General features: G+C 60.9%; 1 protein-coding gene and 1 long non-coding RNA gene across 2 annotated transcripts in view; both read right to left on the reverse strand.

Moving 5' to 3' along the window:
• LOC119096933 (uncharacterized) lies at positions 1-1,394 on the reverse strand. Its single transcript, XR_005094101.1, has 2 exons — positions 1,257-1,394; positions 1-624 (listed from the first exon to the last, which is right to left on the reverse strand). It is a non-coding gene; the product is annotated as an uncharacterized LOC119096933 (long non-coding RNA).
• A 316-nt stretch (positions 1,395-1,710) lies between these two features.
• The window catches only part of LOC119097296 (arginine-glutamic acid dipeptide repeats protein), an 85,019-nt gene continuing 64,841 nt past the window's right edge, over positions 1,711-21,888 (reverse strand). The window contains exons 3-20 of the mRNA XM_037220344.1: positions 16,398-16,594; positions 14,441-14,594; positions 13,590-13,823; positions 12,976-13,074; positions 12,574-12,654; positions 12,105-12,255; positions 11,407-11,523; positions 10,846-11,027; positions 6,881-7,111; positions 6,381-6,521; positions 5,835-5,987; positions 5,451-5,729; positions 4,834-5,145; positions 4,157-4,311; positions 3,572-3,706; positions 2,829-2,960; positions 2,175-2,228; positions 1,711-1,777 (exon numbers count right to left, since the gene is read on the reverse strand). Of these exons, the coding sequence (XP_037076239.1) occupies positions 1,711-1,777; positions 2,175-2,228; positions 2,829-2,960; positions 3,572-3,706; positions 4,157-4,311; positions 4,834-5,145; positions 5,451-5,729; positions 5,835-5,987; positions 6,381-6,521; positions 6,881-7,111; positions 10,846-11,027; positions 11,407-11,523; positions 12,105-12,255; positions 12,574-12,654; positions 12,976-13,074; positions 13,590-13,823; positions 14,441-14,594; positions 16,398-16,594 (2,874 nt within the window). The remainder of the gene's footprint in view (positions 1,778-2,174; positions 2,229-2,828; positions 2,961-3,571; positions 3,707-4,156; positions 4,312-4,833; positions 5,146-5,450; positions 5,730-5,834; positions 5,988-6,380; positions 6,522-6,880; positions 7,112-10,845; positions 11,028-11,406; positions 11,524-12,104; positions 12,256-12,573; positions 12,655-12,975; positions 13,075-13,589; positions 13,824-14,440; positions 14,595-16,397; positions 16,595-21,888) is intronic.

Here is a 21,888-nt window from a genome sequence, read left to right on the forward strand (position 1 = left end):
TCAATGTAAGTAATTATCTATATTAGCATGAAGTATTTACACCATGATCTTCGTACAAAACATTGGTACACCAAGTGAATGCACTCGCTTACAACCACACACTACTAGCCACCAAGCTGCAAAGCAAAACCGACGTTCACAAGATCTTTGGGTGATGAACAAGTGCAAATGCGTGCTTCCCCACAGATTCGACAGCCTTTCGAAACAGCTGCCCCCGTCCGCCCACACAGCGCTCAAGATTACGTTTAACCTAACACAGTATTTGATAGGCATCTGGCGCCTGCTCTGAGCCCGCAGCGCTGTGTCCCGCCTGGCAAGATGCAGCCGCCACGTCCCTGCGGCCGCCAGCGCTCTCTCCTCACCGTAGGCACTGTCCGTTCCCTCGCGCGGCCCAGCTAGCGCGCGGCCGAACCCGGCTCACCCCGCTGACGGATCCCCGACACTGTTGCACATTACCTCCCGGTATAAATAATCAAAGCAAACACGACCTCTGAACGGAGAATGCGGACGCCGTAATCATTTGCACAAAGCCGCGGTCGATAAGCGCACCGCCCGGCCTGCTAAGGCTTGGGTGGGGCGCGCGACGCTTCTTCTAACGCTCTCTTCTCTCGTTCTCGCTGATATCTGTAACGGCGAAAGTTCCGATATAGCTCCATTGACGTTTAAACGCATTCCGTCATTACAATGGTTCTCCTAGGTGCAAGACCAATATAAGAATGTTGTGTAGGACGTGGTCCAACCAGACAAGCGCCTGGATCCCGCACTGTTCCAATGACGGAACCAGAGTTCAAGACACTGGGATTCACTTATCGGACCCAGGCAAATGTCTGGATGAAAATCTGTCAGAAATCCAGACCAAAATAACTGAAAAATAAACAATGGGCGCAGCATTAAGCTTAAATAGAATAGCACAATGTGTCTTCAAGCCCAGTGTGGACAACAAACCAACACAAATGGACCAACATGGCAAAATACAGAACTAGTTTATGAGTCATTTACATTCATATGAGTCATTCACACTAAAAGAACATGAAGTAATTATATCCAACTTCGCATCACACTCGCTCAACTCCGTTTTTGTTCTACCCCGCCCTGCAGAGCTGATATACTACCCTACTCCCTCCCCCACACTACTCAGCCTTGCACCACCCTGGGCCAGCTCCGACATTGTCCAGACTGTCCTGCCACCCTCTCCACCCGGTCCACTCTTCCCCACCGACCCGCACCGCCCCGGGCCCGCCCCTCCGGCCGCTGACCTAATGTACTCCTCCTGCTGAGCGTGGTGCGCCAGCAGCGACGAGTGCAGCGAGGTGGGCACCGCGTGCGGCAGCGGCAGGCCCAGCCGCTCGCGCTCCAGCAGCTGACGCTGCAGGTGCTCCTGGGCGGCCGCGTGCGCCGACAGCTGCCGCGCGGGGTCAAGTTCGGTCAGACGATGCCAAGGAGCACGCGCACGGAGCGGCAGCGCACACAAGCCAGCTGGGCACGGCACCGGCACGGCTCACTCTGCCAGATTTGACCGCTCGGAGATGGAAGTAATGAGCCCCAGCGTATTCCGCGTTGTGCCGGCGGCAACAGCAGTGGCAAACTGCGGTACAGGCTACACACACAGAGAGGCAACCGGTGATAAGGTTTTCATGAGCAGCTACAACACCAAACGACGGATGACCGCCAAACACATCACATTCCTCGCCAAACCGCAGCCCCCAGACGTCACCCGACCCGACGCAGCGACCACTGGTCACTAGCCGCCAGCAGCACCCACCTGCGCCAGCTGATCCTCGTAGTGGCGGGGCACGTGCGGCGGGTACCCGGGGGCGAAGAGCGGCGGCTCGCCGGGCCGCGGCGGCAGCAGACCGGGCCGGGCCGCGTAGCCGGGCAGCGGCGGCGGCGGCAGGCCGGGCAGCACGCCGGCCGCCGCCGCCGCCGCGTCGCCCGGGTGCAGGTGCAGGTGCGTGTGCGCGTGCGAGTGCGAGTGCGTGTGCGAGTGTGCGTGCGAGTGGTACTCGGGCGGCACGGGCATGCCCATGCCGGCCATCTGGAGCCGGACCATGGGGTCGGCCAGCGACATGGCCAGCCGGTCGCCGGCGTCCGACGGCGGCAGCGGCACGGACGCGCCGCCGCCCAGCCGCTCCAGCCGCTCGCGCTCCATGGCTGACAGCAGCGACGGCGACGGCGGCGGCGGGTACATGACGCCCGGCGGCAGGAACACGCCCGGCACCATCTGCCGCCTGCCGGGCCGGGAGGGCGCGTCGTCAGACACGGAATACTTTCACCACCGTCCCTTCTCACCCAAATGCAGACACCACTCCACCACAAAATAGAGTTCGTAACGTGCTGCACGCCGCAGGGTGCAGAAGTCGTCGCGCAAGGCATGTGTGGTCCTCAAACTGTGAGAGATGCGCGCATATCGTCCCACCCAACACAATATGTGTTTTAAGTTTAAAACCCACGCACGACGCGCGCAAACTTCCGCCCGCTGACTTATGGGGATACGAGTCTCTCCGGCATCAGGTTTCCCCAGCTCTTGTAAGGGGCGTCATACCGAACGGCAAGCAGCCTCCGCTGGCGAAATGTGATACTCTGGACGATACACGTGACGGGATGTGACGGGAGACGACGGCGCAGACCTCATCCGCGGCACATTCACATGGGCTGGAGCTATCCAAGTACCTAGCACAGGACGTAGCAGGTACTCGACCAGCCTGAGAGGCGAAACGTGACGGAACGCAGCTTCGCTACGATGATCCTTAGGCCCGAGTGGGGGTAGTTGGCCTGCATGCAGCTGCGGCGAGCGTTCCTCGCTGGGAGGATGTGCCGCACGGCCGTACCTCTGCATCTCGAGCCAGTGCGGGTCGAGCGGGCGCGATTTGAACATCTCCTCCTTGAGCCGCTCGTTCAGATCCCGCTCGCGGAGTTCTCGGATCTCGCGCTCGCGCCGTTCCAGCATCTCCATCTCCATCCTGTTGGAGACCGGAGAAGGCGCTGAGATCCCACCGACACGTAGACGACAGGACTCCGCAGCGGCGGCCGCGCCGGCGAGGCGAGCACGACCTCGACAAGCAGATCGGCACGCTGGCGCTGGCCGCTGGACGGCCGTGAGAAAACGCCCGGTAAAACCAGATCATCCGCCCCCACTTGTATTATCATTACAGCCCTTTCGACCACGGATGACCATTCCAGGGCTATGGGATGAAGGAGGGTGGAAAACGGCAGGGCAGGACTACATGCGCCTGGAGGCCAACCGCCGAGACTTAACCCGCGCATGTGCGCTGGGTACCCGGCCGGGGTCATACGGCCTACCCAGGCGGCCTCTCGGCCCACTCGTGGCTGACGCGCGCAGCCTACCCCGGACAAGCGGGGCGTCGCGAGGATGCAGGATAAAGCAAGACAAAGGATAAGAGGGTCGGATCCGCCTCTCGAGAGCGACACAGCGCCATGAACAACAGCTTCGCGCTCAGTGAGCTCAGCCCACACCAGCGAAACAACTACTATAGTCTGCCACCTATTCCAAAAGCCACACCGCCGTCCCCGTCTGCTCCTCCTGAGCCGCATCGCCGCTCCTCCCACTGACCTGTCTCGAGGGTAGACGCCAGGTGGCAGCCCGGGCGCCATGGCGTACATGGGGTCCATGTGCGGCGGTAAGAAGCCGCCCGAAGAGTAGGGCGCCACGCCGGGAGATATCACAGACAGGGGCCGGCCGTAGTCACTGCAACGAGGCGACAGTCACCGACGGTCGACGGTACTCGCGTCCACCAGCCTTCGCGTGAAAAAAATTCAGTCAGGAATGGAAATTTGAGATTGGCTTCCGTTTGCATAATGCAAGGAAAACTATCTGTATTGAAGTTCATGCTGAGCGGTGAGGGCCCAGATACGTCTGGCACTGAACGCTAATTTTGTTTGTTTCTGTTCTTTTCTCGAACCGATCCAAGCTCCTGCATGCGTTGCTCTGCATCACCAACGGGGCAGTCGGGAGTTAAGAAAGGGAAGTCGAAGCCAAGTCATGCAAGGTCAGCCAGGTCGGCCGCAGCTCAGCCAGACGTCACACACATCAGCTGAAGGTCAGGTGTCACTTCAGCAGGAGCTCAGCCCGAGCTCAGTCGGTCGTCCTGCACATCAGCTGGAGGTCAGGTGTCACCAGAGCCGGAGCTGGGCTCACCTGAGGCGGGGCAGACCGGACTCGGACGGCCGCACCGGCAGCCGGTCATGTTCCGCTCCCCCTCCCCCTCCACTGCCGCTGGCACCGGCGCCGGCGCCAGCGCCGCCTTGCGTGCGCGGCGAGCCTTTCTCACGCTTCTCCGCACCCTCCTTACGCTGAAAACACGGTAAGGTATGGGTGAGAAGTCATGAGGAGGCTTGGACGGTGTTGTTTTGCTTGTAAGAGCCGTGCCGCTTGAAGTGTAGCGTCCAATGCAAAAAAAAGGAGAAAAACGATACAACCACCGTGGCGTATGGTCAGCAGGTCATGGATTGCTGGATAAGCGCAATAATAATTGGCATGTGTAACAGTGCTGCGGCGACGTGATAATGTGACGCATGACGAGAGACAGCCTTGTTCTTTATCAGCTTACCTATCACGCACGGCAGTTGCTTAAGAGGCACATTTACATTCAAGCGCCTCGCATGAAGGACGACCGCGCAAACAGACCAATGACGTTACCTGTGCAAAACAGGCCGCGTTTGGCACAAAAATACTTGAACAAATCTGGAGATCTGGAAACATCGCCATCGAACACTCGAAGCAAAGAGCCGATCAATCCTTCACCTCACAGCCATCAGCCCACCGGCGCTGACCCACCGCCAGCACTCCACTCGACGGCGGCCGGGCCCACTCACCTGCTGCTGCTGGCGGTCGCGGTCACGGTCGGCCCGCTCGCGCTCCTGCCGCTCGCTCTGCTTCCGCAGGCGCTCCTCGCGGCGCCGGGCCAGCTTGCTGTCCGGCACCGGCTTGAATGTCATGTCGGTGCGCGCGCAGCTGCTGGCCTCGCCTCTGTTCCAGTGGCGCAGGAAGATGGCGCTCTGACTGCGGTGACACTCGGAGTCCTCCAGCTTGGGCTCGGGGCTGGGCGGCCGCGCCAGCCGGAGGACTGCCGCCCGCCTCCTCCTCCTCGTCGGCCGGCTCGGCCGGCTTGGCGGCCGTCTCGTGGAAGCCGGTCACCGTCGGCACGATGGTCGGCGGCAGCGGCTGCGTCGATGGCGGTCGCGGCGTCAGCGCCAGCGGCTGCGGGCTGGCGGCGGCCGCCGGCGCCGGAGGCGACGTCGGCCGCGCCACCAGCGGCGGAGGCCCGGCCGGCGGCGCCTGCGTGATGACCGACGCCGCTGGCGGCATCAGCACTGACGACGTCGCCGATGACGTCACTGACACGCTGACGCTGGACGAGATGTGGACGGAGGAAGAGACGCCACCGCCAGCCGCCGGCGAACGAGTACGGGAACGGGCGCGGCTCGCTCACGGTCACCGTCGACGAGAGCGACAGCGAAGCCGATGCTTGCGGTGACGCGCGCTCCGTCGGCGCCAGCGTCGCCGACGACGAGGTCGCGTGCGACGTCGCGGTGCGCGTCACCACCGACACGGCGTTGCTGGCCACGGTGGTCTCACGGCTCTCGCTCTTGCGCAAGTCGAGCGTCTCGCCCGGCGCGCCGGCCGCCGGTCGCACCGGGTAGCCTCCGTACGGGTATGGGTACGGGTACTGGTAGCCGTACATGTGATGCGGGTATACGGGCATGGCCGGCTGGGCCGGGTGCGGCGGCAGCGGCGGGTGCGGAGGCAGCGGCGGGTGCGGCGGCAGCGGCGGCATGGCCGGGTGTGCCGGCAGGCCCGACAGCGGTGCCAGCACCCGCTCCGCCGGCGCCGCCGTCGTCAGCGCCAGCGAAGTGAGTGCCGTCTCCGTGCGCGGCTCTGCCTTGACAGCGGTCAGCGGCGGCGGCGCCGGCCGCGGCGGCTCCTCAGAGTCGCTGCGCGGCTCTTGTTTCACCGTCAGATTCTGCGGCTGCGCGTCGGCGGCGGCAGCCGCGGCAGACGCGGCGGCGGCGGACGCGGCGGCGGCGCCGGCGGGCGCCGGCGGCGGTGGCGGTGGCGGCGGGGATGGTGGTGAGACGGCGGCGGCGCCTCCCACCGGGAACGTTCTGCTCAGCTCCGCCACGCTCGGTTTCACGTCCTCCTCGCTGGACGACTCGCCAAAACCGGTGGAGCCGGTGGCAGCCGGCGGTGGCGGCGGCGGCGGCGGCGGCGGCTCGGCGGGCGGCGCGCGCTCGGCGGCCGCTTCCGCCGGCTCGGCGGCAGGCTCCGGCTCCGGCGGCTCCAGCTTGGCCGCCGGCAGCGGCTCCAGCTTCACCGGCTCCGGCTTGGCGACGGCGGCCGGTCGCGGCGGCTCGGCCTTGATGCGCGGCGGCTCGTCCAGCTCCGCCTGCTGCTCGTCCAGCGACGGCGACGAGGTCTCCGACGAGGGCAAGTCGGCGTCGGGCGCGTCTGTGCCCGCCTCCGCGTCGCTGGCCGAGTCGCTCAGGCTGTCGTCGCCCGATGTCTGCCGGACGGGACAGAGTGATGTGCCTTGGCGCGACCCACACCGTGTCAGGTGTGCCAGGCCCAAAGCATGATGTCACGCAATGCTGTGGGGTGGCCAGAACGTTTCCTAAAGGAACACATTTCCCAGCCATTTCAACCCCGGCGCGAAAGGCGACAGACGTTAAACGAAGTTGCTTTACTTTAATCCCACGTAAAAAATCAGCCACGTAGTGTCGTGTAAAACAGACAAATTCCGTTATTTTAAATCAAAAACATTCCACCAGCACACAAAGCCAAGCCACTAACCGACACCGTCGTCCATCAGTCTCCCCTCCCTCCCCCCCCCCCCCCCCCCCCCGTTTGCTGCGTGGCACTCACGTAGTTGGCGCGCTTCTTCTTCTTGTCGGGCTTGACGTCGGCGGCGTCTAGCCTGCTGCCGGGCCGCTTGGCCGCCTGCGAGGCCGTCCGCTGCGGCTGCGAACTAGCACGCGACTTGTCGGACGAGCTGCTGGCCGAGCACGAGCTGCCGCCGCCCGGCGACTGCCGGCCGGCGTCCGACGGCGTGTTGGCCCGACTGCTGCTCGTCCGCTTGGGCCGGTGACCTCGCGTCTGCGGGGGGAGGGGGGGGGGGGGCGTGAGACGCGGGACACCGCAGCCGGGACGTGGCGGCGAGCATGACACGCCGTCCGGCGCTATACTTCTTGCAGGCGGAGGCGCGTCAGAGGGCAGGGCAGGGAGGCACGGGGCCGCGGTTGGTCGGCGCGAATCGTGCGTGGTGGTGGGTCGCAGATCAGCGCCCAACACGACCAGTGAGACGCTCAGAGGAAGAAGTCTCCCACAGTCGATGGCACCGACGCTTCGCGGCCATCCTCTCAATAAAACGTGTAAAAAACGCAAACACGCCGGGGTAAAAACCTGTCAGCAAGCACACATCTCTCTCCCTACCATCAGCGGAAGATTAACGCAGTCTTTCAGCACAAGCCAAGGCGGCGACCCGCACCGGCGGCTGTGTCGCCGCTGCGACGCCCGCCCCGCTGCTCGGCTGACCCGCGCCGGGGACACCAGCTGGACCCGCGGCGTCGACGGGAGCTCGCCCCCGCCGCCGCCGCCGCCGCCGCCGCCGTCAGGAGCACACGGCGGCCCCAGCGCGGCGTAGATGGCGGCGCCCAGCAGCCGGCGCCCGGAAGCGATCCAGTCGATGCTCAGCTGGAGCGCGTTGCGACGCTCCTCCTGGTACCGATGGCGGGCGGCGCGCGCCTTGGCCAAGGTTGGCCGCCAGGTGGAGCCGCTTGCGAGGCCGGGCGTGCATCTTCAGCGCCGGGCCGCTCAGAAGAGCCGGCCGTCAACCCCCGCGGCGAAGAGACACCGCGAGGGCCGCATCCGTGCGTGACCAATGACAGGAGCACTTCCCCAGGCCGCTCGCACCGTACAACGCCGCCGGAGATGGCATGCTCGAAGTCCTCCACGAAGCCCTGTGGCTCACAACATTCCCACTTACGAGTCCGCTCTTGACTTCGCGTAGTTTTGCACTACCTTGCGACGAACTGAACCAGGACTCTCCATGTTTCGATTCGGAACAGCTGCCTCACTTGAACCAAAAATCACAACGTGGCTACTGCGGGGTTCGCCACAGTCGTCCACGCTTGTACAGCCCCGCGCGCGGCTGTGCACGTCGCGAAGGGCTCCGCACTTCCACGGGTCAGCACCGCACCCTTCCACGGACGTCGCAACTGACTCAGCATTGACGCATCCCACTCCACCATCTCTTCCGTTCCCAGGGGACCCTGTGCCGTCCACACTCCTCCGGTGTCACACGCTCCTCCTCTAGGTGTCACGCGGCCTGGTCGCGGTCCGGCGCCTGGCATACTGACGCGGTGACCCGGACCGACCGGTCCTCGCGCTCGGAGGTCGGGGTCGCCCGACCCTCTCGCTCGGGGTCGGCCGAGCGCAGCGGGGGGGGGGGGGAGGGCACACGTGGCCGGTGCCGACCCACCCGTCTCACGCTAATCCAGCGCGACCCGACGACACCCGCCCGGAGGCCGGTCCCACCTCTCGGCGGGCGGCCGCGAGCCACCACTGAAAGGACGCCGACCACTGTGCCATCGGTGATTAGTCCTCCCCTCCGGCGAAACTGACGCGTGACCGTCCGTTCGCGGGCCACCCGGCCTCTCTGCTGTCGGTGAGTTCCAGAGAGCTACACGCCGTCACATTCGGTGGATCGCCGCGGTCACATCGGCCCAGTTCGGCCGTCCAGCCGTCCTGGCGCGGCGCGCGAGACCACCGCCGCACCGGCTCGGGCCGCGTGCTGAGGCGTGGCGGTCGTCGGCTCGGGTTACATGTTGCCCAAAGTGGCGCGCCTCAGCACTATTGCACCAAAGCCTGACGCTCCCGATTCATCCCACTGCGAAGTTGCTGGCTGTACGCGGACTACGTGCTGGCCTTTAAAGATGCGTTGATGTTTTACATAAGGTACATAGATCCTCCGTACATCTTGTACCACTTGATAAATTAGCAGATACCACCACGTGGATAGCACCGGCATGTACACCATGCCATACCTGTTTAGACACCGTTCGTCACATAACTCGCCAATGCAGTGTCAGCCTGGAGGCGCTCGGTTGATTTGAATAAACTGACACAACTGCATCCACATTAAAACAACCGTCACCCCAACGTTTTTTTTTCAACGTTTTCTCTGGGTGTGAGACCGTTTGAACACTGCGCCTGGCCGGTAGCGGCTCCTGCTATGCGATTAATCCCGTTACAACAATAATAAATATATAAACGTGCTTCTCAAGACTTACAGGCGTAGCCAGGACACACACGTCCGGCATGTGCCTTTCCACCGGCTTTCGTTTTGTCATGGAACGAACGCTATCGGGTTTGGTCGTCTGGCCCCGGTGTGCGCCCATGCCTCGTGGCGCGTGATCAAACAGAATATCCTTTTACGGAAAACTGCGCCGGGACAGGCAGCCGGGTGCCAACGTCCACACATCCCACAGGTTTCGCTGACAGCACGCCATTGGAGGTAAAACGGGACAGGACAGAAAGCCAGCCGCCCTCCGCCCCCCCCCCCCCCCCCCACAGCGCTGCGCTGCGCACACCTGAATGGGTCTAAAGGCGTGAGCGAAGTACGTTCGTCCACCAATGGGGGAGGGGGAGGGGGCGGGTCGCCGAATACGGCCGGAACAGCCGATGCTCGCAGCGGTTCCGGGGCGACATCTATGCCTGGCGAGGTTAGGCTGAGTTTTGAGACGTCAAGGAGAGGGCGCTACGGACATATGCAAGGTAAACCGACGATTGCAGGATGAGGCTATTTATAAAGCAAGCAAATTGTGATGCATCGCTACGACTGGCGGACGGCCGATCCATCAATGCACCCGAGCTGTCTGTATGTCAAACAGAGATCCACAGTGAGAGCGATAATATCCGGGCCGGATCTGACATGACAAACGACCTCCGAAACAGCGGTTTCCGCCATAAGCGCTTGGCCGTGCCGGGCAGCCAACCGAGGAATTCCAATCGAGCGGCACCTAGTCTGGAGGAATTCTGTCACCGAGAAAAGAGCAAACAGGAGAAAACTACATTTTCTATGCTAAATCGGTAATCGCGCAACAAGTGATACGTTCTCAAAGCAGCTGCGAACTCCCGGGCCCAACAAAGACGTTCTCTTTAATTGCAGCTCCGACAAACAATCGCAGAGCCATCGTGTTGACTCCAATATAGTATGGGAATATTATGGGCATGAAAAGGCTGCAGAATGCGGCGTGACGCGGCGAAGGTCACTCGGCCATCATGACCGATGTAGTCGCCGGATCTCTCAAAAGGTTGTGCGATCACGTGCCTCGCGCTCAACAAAAAGCTGCCGTCCGCAGCCTTAGACTAATCCGAGCTACGAGCAATCGAACAATACGCCGTCGTCCCACGTACGAGCTTGACCACTCGCACGCCGCTCGGCTGAATGCAACTGACCAGATGTTTATCATTCGCATTTGCACTGGATCGTGCAGACCGAAACATGCCATCAATCACAGCCAGCAGTAAACGAGCGCCCTGCACAGCGATGGCGAGTGCAGCCTCACGCCAGATCGTCCACGTCGGCATTGTTTCTGAAAAACAACGGGTAAGCTTCACGTGCCCAGTATCCCCCCTCCCCCCCAGCGAGCGTGCCTTGCAGTGCAACCGTTCCCGCGAGAAACAACCGCGACACCCAAGTTCGTACGCCTTCTCCACCGCAGCCCCAGAGCCGCGGCCGTCGGCGCGGCGTCGGCGACACGCTCGGTCCCGCCAGCGCCTGTGACGCCGCGCCGGCGCGACCGAGCCGCCGGCGCGCGGCCACTCACCAGCTCCTTGGCGCGGGTCCTGGTGCGCATGCGTCCGGCCTCCTCGCGCGCCGGCTGCAGTGCGAACGGCGGCTCGCGCGGCTCCTTCACGTCCGGCAGCTGGCCGTACTTCTTGAAGTAGAGCCGGCAGCCGGTGCAGAGCAGCGCGTGCTCCTTGCCGGCGTGGTGCCAATCCTTGGACGCTGCACCGACGAGGCACGGTTAGCGGCGGCGACGGGCCGCCGAATCGGACGCGGCGGGCGCGCCGCGCCGCCGACGGAGTGAGGCGGCGCTGGCGGGCCGGGCTCGGCGACGGGGCGGGGCAGGGTTGGGTTGGCACAGCCAGAGGCCGGTCGTGAGAGTGCTGCCAAATGTTGCAGATGTGTGTTGACACACTGACGGGGGTGTTTAACGAGGTATGTAGCCCAAGGTGCAGCCCGAAGAGAGGTGACTTGTTGCAGCGAGAGTAGTTAACTGGCGTTGATTGATATGGCAAGCAAAGGCAACAGCCAGAGCACCTCCAACGAGTTGAGAAATTGCTGCAATGACGTCTGAGAGCAGAGGTAGCAACAGCCCACTCACAAGTGGTGAAACAGTGGCGGCAGTGGTAGCCGGACAAGTCGCGCAGGTTGGAGTCAGAGTCATCCGAGTCGTCATTCTCCGCCTCGCTGGCCGAGCTCAGGTCACAGCCGATCGCCGCTGGAACCGCAAGGCAGGTCAGATCACGGCTGAACACCTGCCAGGTCAGGTCGCGGCTGAACACCCGCCAGATCAGGCCACGGCTGACACGCCCGCCAGATCAGGCCACGGCTGACACGCCCGACAGATCAGATCACGGCTGACACGCCACGGCTGACACGCCACGGCTGACACGCCCACCAAATCAGGTCACGGCTGACACGCCACGGCTGACACGCTCACCAGATCAGGTCACGGCTGACACGCCCGCCAGGTCATACAAAACATAACGTGGGGGGAGAGGGGATGCTAAGTTCCAGGCACCGCAACAGCAGCAAATCACAACTGCGTCACTGCAAAGCACAGACCAATCAGAACCCGGCCAGTTCCTCGTGTGTTAGCACATCAGAACCCGCCCGTTAACGTCATAGCCCCGGTTAATCGAAAGCCATCAATCGAATACTGTAAGACTGCTCCATCCATTACGGGTGCACCCATGAATACAGCTCCGCTGATGGCGCACTACACAATCCAGCAGCGAAACGTGGCGCACGCTGCCAAGAGAACCGGCGACGTTTGCCGGGCGTGGCCCCGCCACTGACCGGGATCGTCCTTGTGAGTCTTGTTGGCGCCCTTTCTGTTCTTGATGCGCCGAATACCGTTGGCGCGCCGGTGGCGGGCGATATTCCGTGGTCGGTTGCCCTGCGCACCGGGCGTCTTCTTCCAGAGGTAGTAGAATTCCACCAACTCACTCTGTTGGCGATACACGACGAGGTCAGGTTCGCGGCTCTGCAGAGTGTCGGGGTGACCAGCAGAGCCAGGTGATCCTTTGCGCCATAATTAAGAACAGCCTCATCGAAACAGAAGCCACACAAATTATTCGCCAGGTAAGCGGACTGTGCAGCAAATTTTCAAACCAAACTAGTCTTGAGAAAACGCTCCTTTTTTGCATGTTCCAAAAGTCGGCAACCAACAAGAGCAGACAAAAACGATAGCAGACAGTTCGCATCGGTCAGCTCTTCAAACGTTTTAGGCGCAAACCAGTCCAGCGATGCGCCCGCGGCGGCTTACCGTCTCCTTGTGTACTAAAAGCTCCTTCCTTATACGAAAGAAGTTCTTCCCATATTGCCGCAATCCCTTCACAAACTTTTTCTGGAACGAGATCACGTCGATCAGTTTAGTAACACTCAAAAACCTTTAAAGAGTCTACCCCCGCCCACACACTCCACACTGGTTGCATCACTTCCACACATCTGATCGATGACCATAATGCACCAGCTCGGGCACTTCATCACTCGCGAACCACATTATAGCCGACAGCGCACATCAACAAGCATTAAACCGGCGCTGCACATTAGCTTTAACTCATTCCCATTGTTTGAGCGTCGGATCGCATGCGCCAGGAACGGCGGCCGGCCGTCGGCCAATGTCGGGCGCGATCGACCAGCGGCGGCGGCGGCACGCGAGCCGTACCGTCTCCTCGTCCGTCCAGCGCTGGTGCACGCCCACCGGCACCGGGCTCTTGACCAGCGCCTGCAGCGCCGCGCCCTGGTCGTAGCCCGAGTGGTGCAGCTGGGGGCAGCGGACAGGTGGCGCGTCACAGTCCGGCTCGGTCGCCAGCAGCGCCAGTCTGCGTGGCTGCGTGACGTAGTCAACGGCGCGGCCAACTGATTTAAGTGAGCTGTTGTTTCTCAGGATTGTAGTTTTACGGTCGCACGGGATCTCATTCTTCAACTTCGCAATGCCGCTTAAGCTGCATCAAACTCAAACCAGACGTGCCCAGGCAGAGCGCAGAGACTCCGTGTGCCAACAGAAAACCATACAATTTAAACGAATGCATGATCACGACGCACATCAGCTACCAGCCCATCACATCAACACCCACACCCGAGCCGCATGGCACCCAACACCGCTGCGAGCGCCTCCACTTACCCGTTCCACACTCCCGCATCGACGTACAATTACCACCCGCGCCACCCACACCACCGATCACCACCGGCCGCCCACCACACCGATCGACTCCCTGCCCCGCCCGAGCGTCACACCAGCTCCCCCCCCCCCCCCTCCCCGCCGCGTCCTCCACGCACCACGTCCAGCGCGTTCTGCGTGGTGTCGTCGCGGCTGGCGGCGGCGCAGCCCTCGTCCGTGCTGCCACCGTCGCACATGCCGGCGAAGGCGGCCATCGAGCGGGCGGCGCGCAGGAACATGAGCAGGTCCGAGTCGGCGGCGCGGCCCGGCGCCCATAGCCGCTCCTCCTCGGCGCCCGTCGGCCGTGGCGGGATGCCGGCGTGGGGGCTGCCTCGGTACTCGGGCAGCTTCGCCTGCGGTGCCGGCGGCGGTCAGCGCCGGCTCGCGGGGACGAGAGCGCGCGTCGTGGGCCGCCAGCGAGTATCGGGCTCGGCGGCCGCGTGAGGGGGATGGAACGAGGCTCCGTAGGCCCTCGTGACTGTCAATGGGTTACACCCTGTGCGCCCGTGTACAGAGACACGGGTGTGGCGATTAGAAGAGCACGGTCACATGATGAATGATTGCAAAACCCCAGGTGCACTACACTGTTCCGTAAAAAGCTACACGCCAGCAGTTTGAGGTATGGCTGCAGCGCGATATCCCGCGGGGACTGCGCCGCTCGGGAATTAACTTGACACGAAACAAATGCGTTAGCATATTTGCATGGTGGTCGTGCGACTAAGGAATGAATTTCCAATGAAAGAAATGCACTAGCATCCACCTGCGCCTGCATTCACATAATTAAAACTGACCAAATGCATCAAGTCATGGCGGCATGGTGACGTGGCCAGCATTGCCCGAATGACTGTGACCGAATGTGCGACAGCATGAATGCAGGCAAATCAGTCGTTAATATCACGACACACCTTGCGCTCCGTGTACCCAGACCGCTAGCCCGTGTGCGGGCGAAGCCCAGCGGCGCGGCACTGACCTGGTGTGATGGCCCCACCCGGATCTCGCCCTGCGTGGACGCCAGCCTGCGGGTCTCCGGGTTGTACGTCAGCACGTAGAAGAAGGTGTCGGTGGCCGGCGCGTACTCGCGCACCTTGCGCACGTCGCTGTAGTGGATCACCTTGCACGGGCCCCTGGCGTGAGAGCGGCGGGTTCAGACGGGGCGGCGGGGCACACTGCGGTCCTGACCGACCACTAAACCCGGCCACCATCCGCCGACGCCGAGACAGCGGCCATGTGGGGCCAAGTGGTGACAGGTGGACCGCAAACAAAGCGCCGGTCGACTGAGCAAACAACAAATTGGCGTGCATGCCCAGCGACAATTGCGGAGGGTGCATACATGGCGACCTCCGCTCATTCGTTTCATCGCATGGAGTGCACTCACGACTTTCCAGCGGCGTCACGCCACGCTCGCCCCACCAACCCATTCACGGCTGCATCCCACACGCTTTCAGGCTCCGCCGACCGCAGCGACCGCAGCGCCACCCGTTCACCACGCTCGGCGCGCGGCGCAGAGCCCCGCGCTGCCGCGGCCGACGCGGCGCCGGCGTCATCTGCGCGCCCGATCAGCGGCGGCTCAGACCCGCCGGGCGCCCGGCCGGTCAGATCGGGCCGCGCTCCTCGCCGCGTCGGCCGCCGCGACACGCCAGGCCGCCGCTCGTGACGGCGATCCGTCGGCTGCTGAGCGGCAGTTCGAGCTCGCGGTCACGCGCATCGTTCGGCCGGCGCTGGCGGCTCGATGCCGCGGCTCGGCGGCTCGAGCCCCTCGTCCGAAGGACATTGGAGGCCGGGGGCGCGGCCAAGCGTCGGCTGCCGTCGGCTGGCAGCAACGGACGGAAGGATGATGGATGGGTGCCAAACAAACTGAGGGACTGATCCCCCAATATATATATATATATATATATATATATATATATATATATATATATATATATATATGCGAAGGGGGGCAGAAAGCACGCAAACTAACGGTAAATGCAATTGTTTTTAGGGTCTAATCAGCGTCAGCGCGAGCTTTTCCGACCAAATTGTCACTTCAGGCTGCTTATGCCTCTCGAAAAGAGAGCAGTCCCCTCGCAACCTGATGATACTTGCGTCTCACCAGTCTCACCACCTTCTCGTCACAACGCAGTCTCTCCCAGCGGGGCTTAACAAGGCCCTTTCCGCAGCATACTTAGCTTTAAGTAGAGCAAGCAGCTCCCCTCATGCAGCCCCTCACGCAAGGGATGACTTGGCTCATCAGTTGCTAAACGGCAGTTGTCTGCCTTTACAATCTACGTGATTCAATGGAAAAGGCATACTTTTACGATACGTTCGAGCCCATTAAAAGCGCATTAGCTGTAACAGTCCCATTAACCCAATCAGTGGCCCGGTAGCTAATCACTCCCCGTCCCCGATTCATCGATTATCCGCCCTGTTCGCACATGGCATACCTGGCAACTCCGCACCCGCGCCAGCCGCTCACTTGGCCACGACGCCCGCGCCAAACGACCCAATCACTTTCCGAGTCCGGTAATGGGAGCCGCGACGACGGACACGGTATCAGCTTAAGCACGTCAGCTGGTCATGCGCGGACTGCACACTCGCCAGCCTCAGCGCAGCGACGGGGATCTACGAACAGAGCCTGGTCCCGCCCTGGGCTTTGATGCATAAAACGAAGGTGCGAATCCGCGCGCTTTTGATTCGCGTCGCTTGACTCATAGACCAGAGACCGGAGAGTCCTGCTCGTAAATGGCTTACGAATGGAGAGATCAGGCAAAATAAGCTTCTTTCCGGTTCGTGTTCTTGTGCAACACAATTCCGAAACACAAAACAAAGGTCGCATTTTCGGTTCGGGAAAACCTGGCCTTGCGTGCAGCAACCGAAGGCACATCAGCAGCAGCGGCCAACACGAGCCCGAGAGCGGCGAGCGGGCCCAGCGGCCGCGGAGCACTCACCTGAGAACTGCGACGGGGAATGTGTCGGTGGCGTCGGAGATGAAGAGCTCGCGGTGCTTGACGGCCGGGTCCTGCACGGCCAAGCCCGAGTCGTGCTCCGTTGTGCGGTCCTGCACCAGCAGCTGGTACACGTTCTCCGGCAGCTCACACACCCGGTAAAACCACTTGATATTCACCATCAACGTGTCCCGCTTGCTCTGCGAACAGACGAGAGCGAGTGTGACGAACGCGTCGGGCGAGATGGCGATGAGTAATTAAACCTGCAGCGTAAGTTATATTAAGCACGCGAACACAAACACATGAGCACACGGATGCAAAATAGCATCATGAGATAACCTGAGGAATTCCGTATGCACGATACATATCAGGTACCGGATGCATAGCGAATGAAGTTTTTTACGGAATTCAGGAACTTTTACAGAACAAACACAAAACCGCATCTGTTTTGCATTTGAGGCCTACAGTCAGGAAAATATTTTTGTTCTGCAAGTCGCAGGAATGCAATGAAACAAGAGAACACGCATCCCATTATACCATTTCGCAGCATCCTACACAAGCAAGGCATCCACTATCCAGTCGAACAACCACTATCCCGTGTCTTTGACGCCAAGTGCTTGGATAACTCTTAAAGTAAGCCAAGGAAAACCATATTGCGTCAGCAAGCTTCCGAAGCGGAAGCTTGGTACACGCATTACGGCAGGACGAACCAGACAATGCAACGGCAGACGGCAGCGCGAATGGGTGAAATGCCCTCAGGCCTGGCACATTAGCAGATGTCACCTGTCCTGCCCCGCCTCACCCTCCACACAAACTATCAACACAGGTGGCGCGGAAGTCAAACAAGCCACGCCATTCAGAACCCCGACGCTGTTGACATATGTTAGGCTCGGGAAACCTGCGTTGTGCTTGAAAGTTTTGAACCGTTTGTTCCGAGAAGCAGAACGGATTCAGGGGGGGGGGGATGCCTACAAGAAAACTCACAAACCGAAAGCAGTGTTTTGGTGGTTTTAGCAACTTTTGATGATTGTAATGCCATAAAGGCGGTCGAAAAAGGTAACAGGGAGGCGCCCGGAGGAGACGCAAAGCCCTACCCATGCTCGCAGGTCCCAACACGGGCGTTGGCAGGGCCTGCGATGGATCTGACAGGCCCCTTCAGCAGACCTGACAGGCCATTCAGTGGGCATGATTGCCACGATGGCATCACGGCAGCTGACTGGCGTGACAGTGATGGCATCACAGCAGCTGGCTGGCGTGACAGTGAACATCACACGCCCGACACCGGACCCGGCCGCAGCGGCCGGCCCGCCACCGACGGGCGTCGGCGGCCTGCGGCGCCCAGGCCGGCCGACAGCCGTCCGCCCGGCTGACGCCCGTGTAAACAGCGCGCGCCGCCGGAGGTCGTCGGCGCCGTGTCACGCCGTGTCGCGCCGTGGCCGACGCTGGCAGGAGCTGTCGGCGGCGTCACGGCTGACGCCCGGCCCGGCCCGGTCCGCCGCTAGCTGGGTCAGGCGGCCGACGCGTTCGGGTTCGGAGACGCCGGAGGGCCGTCCGGACTCGGCTGGTCAGGTGCCGTACGCCGGGGGTGGCGGGGAACACGGTGTTCAGACGAAAGCGCGTCAGAGGAAACCAGAGCAGCTCCCAGCACTTAGCCAACGTAGTTGAGAGAGGCACGTGAATCAGAGAAGGTTCTCCGCTCGAACGATCTGACCGTTCACGCCCAGGGCATATAGGGATCTCCCAGAAGTGAAGTGCAACTTCAAATTTTCACTGAAAGCCCGTTTCACCTCACCGCAGGAGTGTGACATTTCTTGGTTGGTACCTAACAACACCGCACGCTTTCAATGTACGCAATCTTGGGTGTCTACCTTGATTTTTGAGCTGTCGACATTATGCACGCGCACATCAATACATGCAACATAAAAAATTAAAAGGGGCACATGCCACCGGTCCCTCCTGAATACGTCACTGCAGGGGGATAACTCATAATGTTCGCTGGAAGCTGAACGTAGCGCCGCAGGCTCGCGCAATTTCTATGTATCGTACGACATCCCATGTTCCCGATCTTCTGATTTTGGGAGTCATTTAACGTGGTCCCAGAAAAGCTGTTACCGGCACCAAATGGCTGTTAGACACCAAATTGTTGTTCCATCGCCTATCTGACGACGTGTGGTACCATTCCTTGAAACGGCACTGTTTTGGTCTTTCTGACACCAATTTTCCCCATGCCTGTCACCTTAATCTACAGGTATTTCCTTTGGATGCTAAGTTATTCCCTGTCTAGTACTAAAACTTAATCTGAAGGAGAAGAAGGGGATTTATGGGATATACTGTGCTAGTTTGCTACCAGTTCTCCTGCACGCTAGACTTGCATATGCCCGTAACCAGGGGGCGCTACGGATTTTGAGTTGGGAAATAGCAGGATTTGCATTAGGGGCCTCCTGGACAAAATGGAGGACGGGAGACCCTTCCTCACAGGACGGCCTTCTGGGTAGTGTCGTATTCAAAGAAGAGGGGTACCGATGTGTTTCTTTATCAAACTGTTACATTCCTCATATCCAAGTCAATCAATATCGACACTTAACAGGATTATTCCCATCCACGAAGCAGCCTCCGAATCTAATCACGGGGCCACGTTATCGCAAACATGATGATTTGGAGCCGCGGCTATCTGATGCATGGCAAGAGGTCTCCTGTTTCAGCAATGCGGCCTACTGAATAAAGAGGATGCCTCGTAACCCAGAACAGGGCCTTAATGTTAATAACGATGGCCTCCCGAGCCAGCAGAGACCTCTTTCACAAAACTTTGGGCCTTCTGATCTAGGGCATGGACTATCTTGTTTATAAAGGTCGCCTCACGATCCAGAAAATACGCCTCTTAATGTAGAAAATGGTCATCTGAACCCGACTTACTACGCTCTAGCTCAGTTATGCGCCTTCTTGACCCACATTTTCGTAGTGTATGGGTAACTGCAATGCCTTGAGTTGTGGAAAAGGAGCTTCCCAAAAATTGGCGAGGGCCAAAAACATACTCTCGATCCCCTTCCCGCCGGCAGGGGGCAGATGTCCCCTCTGCCAACTCCTGCTATGCCGCGCTTGTCTGCAACCGTATGCAGGATAGGGAAAAAAGCAATGCTGTGGAAAAACTTTACCTAGCATCGTACATTATATCTATGGCAATGCATGTTGTTGAAAATAGCTAGTGACGCAGAAATTTACCTCCGACGAGTCCGCCTGCGGACGTCTAGGTCCCTCGCCCGGCGAGTGTGTAGCGGGAGGGCTGGGTTGTCGACGACGACGGAAGGGAAGAGGCACATTCGCCCCTCCCCCTCCGCAAACTGGAGAAATTGAAGACCTGCTCTGTGGTGTCGCGTGACAAGAATTCACTTGCAATCCGACTGCCCTCCCAGCTCGCACAAATTCCACCGCCCCTGCAACGGGCAAACTACGTACTTATGTGAGAAAACTATCGAAGTAAGGGGTCCAAAATGAAATACGCGCTGAATACTGCAATTTGCAACAGGTTACGCCAGATATCTGGCAACATTAGGCACTCCTCCAGCATTTAGTCTAAGGGGTAGTAGATAGGAACGGCTCAGCATTTAGGTGCCAGGCAGGAATCAGGTGCCCAAAACGGCTATTCAAGGATGCAATACAAATATTCCCCCGAATTGCACGCGTCGATCTGCAGTTTTGCCAACATTTAACCATGTAGCCCATGTGGCCCCACATATTAACACAAGCCACAAATCTGGCTAAGACGGGCACGTGCCACCGGGGGCTGCATGTGCGTACACCCCTGCGCCACCGCCCCAGGGGGTCGCGGTCACGAGCTAGGTGAGGGACCAGAATACGCCAGGGACTGAAGTGGATACGACGTTCAGATCCGGGAGAGAGCCGATAGTGGCCCACGGCCAAGGTGCGATTCGCTGGAGGATTAATGTAAATCCAGGCGACTGGACGGCCGAAATGACCCTCGCTCGCCGCGGCTGGAAAATGCTGGAGGTCTAAGCTCCGACCAACGTGACCTACTCCACGTGGCACGTAGCCACACAGTCGAGGGGCTTCACAGCCTGAGACGGCGGGGAACGTGTCCCGAAAAATTCACGGAATGAAACCTCGCGTCTGCGGCATTGCATGGAAATATAACCAGCAACGGAAACAGCTTCGCTACTTAGCCCCGTGGTGGCTCCCAAACTCTACAAAACTCAAGTTAGCTGAGTCAAATCAAACGCATCGGTCCTGACTCCTGATCGTCGCATTTGCCCTGCGTCACCCAAAAGCGCCGAGAACCCCCCCCCCCCCCCCCCACAAAGACCACAGTGGAGCCCCAAAACCTCGCCAACAATCCGCATTCCTTCAGATGCCGGCCGCCCACACCGTCGATGGGAGGCGGCGGCCGGGCCGTCCCCGTCCGGAAATAACCTCGCGTGCGCCGCACGAGTTGCCCGCGGCGTGTCGCGGCCGCGGTCCCGGGCGGTCGGAGCGGGCGCGGACGCAGTCACGAGACATCGACCGGGGGCGGCCGCGACCCGGCCTGCACGACGCTCGGGCGGCGTGCAACGCCGACCACACAGCCGTCGCCGCGGATCCCCCCGCGCCGCCCGAATAGACTCGCCCGGCAGAGCTGCCACGGCTGGCGGCCGCCGCGCGCTGGCGCAGCCAATGCGCGCAGAAAACGCGCTGGCGTGGCGCACTGCGGCGCGATTCCACCTACCGGAAGCGCGCGGCATGTTCGTCGCGCGCGTTGATGGGTCACCGACGAGGGGCGGGTCACCACACACGCACTTGGGCTTCACACCGCGACCCAGCCGCCGCCTACCGCGCCTCCCGTGGCCGCATCGCTCACTCCTCTCTCGACCAGCCGTGACGTCAGCGTTAGCCAGCTGACGGCGGCACCAGGCCCCGCCCCCGACGCTCGAAGGCTGCGACGTCGGCCGCTGCCGCCAGGTAGGCGCTGCTGGGCAGCAGGCGACGAGCACGAGCCGGAACAAAGACGCCGACAGATGGAGCGCGCCCGGTCCCCGGAGCCCCTGCCTCGATGGAAATAGATGACCGGATCACGAGCCGACCGGTGGAGCAGAACCGCCCCCTCACACGGCCCAGCGCGCCGAGCTATCCACAGAACAGTACGTCAGAGGGTATACCGTGCGGCGGACCGCCACGACAGAGTAAGGCCAGGCCGGGTCAGGTCAGGTCGGGTCAGGTTAGGTCACGTCGAATTAAGCTGACAACTTCAAGGAACTGTTTGCGTGACGCGATAGGAATCTTCCATGCGTCAGGTTCGTGATCGGTTAGCTACCGTATGTCAAGTCAGGTCCAGGTTGACAGACCCTCCCCCACATCAGGCTGGGTCAGTGTAACCGTTACCCGTCTCACCTAAGGTCAACGAGACCGTGACCAACCACATCTAAATCACGTCGATACGATTAAACTACACCTACACCACATTTTGCGTCATGTCCGGCCGAGCGCGCTCCGCTACCCACTCCAG

Source organism: Pollicipes pollicipes, unplaced genomic scaffold (assembly GCF_011947565.3).
Source record: "Pollicipes pollicipes isolate AB1234 unplaced genomic scaffold, Ppol_2.1 Scaffold_4295;HRSCAF=5057_pilon_pilon_pilon, whole genome shotgun sequence".
Lineage (NCBI taxonomy): Eukaryota > Metazoa > Arthropoda > Thecostraca > Pollicipedomorpha > Pollicipedidae > Pollicipes > Pollicipes pollicipes.